This window comes from Telopea speciosissima, chromosome 1 (assembly GCF_018873765.1).
Source record: "Telopea speciosissima isolate NSW1024214 ecotype Mountain lineage chromosome 1, Tspe_v1, whole genome shotgun sequence".
NCBI classification, from domain to species: Eukaryota; Viridiplantae; Streptophyta; class Magnoliopsida; order Proteales; family Proteaceae; genus Telopea; species Telopea speciosissima.
In genome coordinates this window covers 23,809,525-23,812,515 of record NC_057916.1, presented here as the reverse complement: position 1 = coordinate 23,812,515, position 2,991 = coordinate 23,809,525, and the positions used below count along the sequence as shown (strand labels likewise).

Here is a 2,991-nt window from a genome sequence, read left to right as displayed (position 1 = left end):
TTTTTTTAATAATTTTTTCCCAATGAAAAAGAAAAGAAAAATAAAACGGCGTTCTGAAAAGCCTACATCTATCCATCACCGGCGGCATCCAACACCGGAAAGCTTCATCGGCGACAACTTTAGATCCTTGACTCCGTTTATCCAAGCTTAACAAGTGAACCAGAGATCTCTGATCCCTTCATCACTACCACCATCAAACGCTCTGGTCCTCATGTCATCTGACCAGATTGGGTTTCGACTCCATCGTGTTCATGTCAGAAACAGAATCAGATCTTCTCGAGCTTCTCCGCCTTGACGACAGGGTTGGCCTTGGCGATTGCCTCCTTCCCCAGAGCCTTGAAGTCAAATGTGCAACCGTGCTGCTCGGGGTACCGGTGCACCCCGCAGAAGGTCGTCCCACATCGGCACTTGAATCCGGTCAGGCCCACACGTTTTCGGCAAGTTGAGCACCGATTCGGCTGCGACAGAGTCGTCGGTGGATTCGCCGGCAGCTCGAGCGTTGTCGCAACGGAGGCGGAGGAAGCGGAGATGGTCAGAGGAGCCCATCGGTCGTTTGTGGTTTCCGACGAAGCTAAAGTCAACGCGGGAGGGGATAGAGGAGCTTCTGTCGCCGCAGAGGCAGAGACAGAAGATAACGGCGGCGAAGAAGAAGAGGAGGAGGCCGCGGCGGCGAGCGATTTCTCAACGGCAAACTTGGCAGATGAGGCCTGTTCCTCCGTGAGGCGGAGGTCTCGGTAGCACTTGGAACATAGATTTAGGGTTGCGGGGCTCCCGAAGAACCCGCAGTTGTTGGCGCAAAGACGGTGTCCTTCTGAAGCTTCGCACCTTTGCTCTTCCGCCATTTTTTTTTCTTTCTTCCTAACGTCAGAGAATATTTGTTTTTCAGATGGATTATTTGATTACAATCAACAGAGGAAGCTCTGCAACAAAATCCCAGATATAAAAACAAAAAATTAGAAATATATGAGAGGAGAAAGAGAAGATCGACGGAAGGCAAAAGGGTTTTCAAAAAAGCGAAAAGAAAAATCGAAATCAGAGAAGGGAAACTGAAATCTCTGGACAATAACCACTAGGGACAATCCATCCAAGAAGAAATCTCACCTGTACAAAGGATTTGAGAATCTCCGGAAGGCAAAGGGGTTCTTCAAATGGATTTAGGGATACGCTTTGAGAACAGGGACGAAGCGTCGAAGAGGTCGAGCCTCGTTTAATTGTTGTTTTTCTTTTTCTTTCTCCACCTCGTCCTTTATCTCTCTCTCTTAACTATATATATTCAAGAAAACCACAAAGAGAGAGAGCGGCAGGTGGGAAGAAAGGGATTTTCTGGGTGGGTTCAGGAAAGAGGGTCCGTCAGAAGGAGGAAGAGGGATAAAGGAAATTAATAAAAAATTAATTAAGCCAGGCTGGAAGCTATCAATTAGTATCAATTATCGTCCACAGTAACGCAACCCCCAAAAAAAAGGAGGAAAAAAAATGTTCCTACACTGGCGGTGAAGTAAAGTTTCCGTCATCTCTGACCATTTCTTTCACGTGTGAATATAGATTAAAGTCCATTTCGTAGCCGTTGAATAGTTTTACATATTTCTACCTAAAAAAAATAGTATTACATATGAAAGGTAATAGAAATTTGAGACCACATGCATGGGCACGAAGTTGCCACGTGGCAAAAATCATTGGCAGTGGAGGAGAGGTTTCCTTCAACACCACTTGAAGGAATTTTCATTAAAAAAAAATAAAATTTGAAGGAATTTTTATTTTTTAATATTTTTGGGTAAAGTCACTTGAGGGATTTCGGTCTCGTATAATAAAAGTGTTTGGCTGAGGAAGGAAGAGAGATTATGAAACCGTGTCTCGTCTCAAGTCGGCGCGTGCCGATTCGCCACTTAAAAGTGGTTTCCTTGCAATGTATAGCCACTAGGCAGCGGGCCCCACTAGGCTCCTCTTCCTTGTTCCTTAAGCAAAGCAGAGCTAAAAATCCTAAAATCCACGGCAGCAGGTCGGGGAGCGACCGCAAGCGTAGCGGTTGTTACTGATTCTCGGATTTTAGAAGATTCCAGAGCGTCTTCCCGGACCTTAGCTGTTGACCGATCCGTGTCAAATACGCCCAGATGTCGGCTTTCTACTTGGGAGTTGGGGACGAGTTAACATCTTCCATACACTTGGAATCAGGCTGATCCTGGGCGTTGGATTGAAATCAATCACTGAGGAGTAAAGGAAAGAGAGATTCATGCTAAAATATGATTACATGCGCGGTGAGTTGATTCTCATCTGACCATGGTTTTAGCGCATGGTATCGGTTTTGGCATCAATTATCTGCAAAACCGATATGATACCATTATTGTATCGACACAGGTGAATTGTATCAGACAAATTTGTCCCTGATTTTTCTAAAATAATAGATTTTTTACTGGTTTACACTTTATCTGTATTATACGAGACCAATACCTCAAACCATTCATTTGATGGTAGAAAGTCCATCTCTTTCCAGACAACGTTTTTCCTCTGCATGGCTATCCATTATGTATTGTTCCTTCCTAGCATGTTTCATGTCATCATGTTAGTAAGTATGATCATGCTTAAAAGTATTGGAATTCTATACTGATACATATATCATATAGCGGTGATAGTAATAAAAGTGAGGGTAAAATGGTCCAAAAAAACTAAGATATCGTATTTTAAAGATTAAAATGTTCTAAACCATGTCGTTACCATCGATTCATATCGGTATTGATATTAATATCTGCTATGACCAATAGGAATACGGATCTGGCTCCTCTCCAGCGCATTTGTGTGCCAGACGGTGTTCTTCTCATATCATGCGACTGGGGAGCTCCGATCCACACCGCCACACGCATCCCAATGCAATGGCATGTGGATCGAGGCCTCCCCTTGTAAACGACGTGCGCTGGACATCGTCTCGCTCAAGAGAGGAGCTCAATCCTAAGAATCGTGATACCAATCCAGTATGATATAAATGCAAGACCTTGATTA

The 2,991-nt window shown here is 44.0% G+C and overlaps 1 protein-coding gene across 1 annotated transcript; it reads right to left on the bottom strand.

Annotated features, from left to right (window-relative positions):
* Positions 1–236: 236 nt before the first annotated feature.
* LOC122648803 (zinc finger A20 and AN1 domain-containing stress-associated protein 4-like) lies at positions 237–963 on the bottom strand. Its single transcript, XM_043842035.1, has one exon. It carries the CDS (start codon positions 840–842, stop codon positions 267–269), a length of 576 nt encoding a protein of 191 aa, XP_043697970.1. The 5' UTR covers positions 843–963; the 3' UTR covers positions 237–266.
* Between the last annotated feature and the right edge of the window lie 2,028 nt (positions 964–2,991).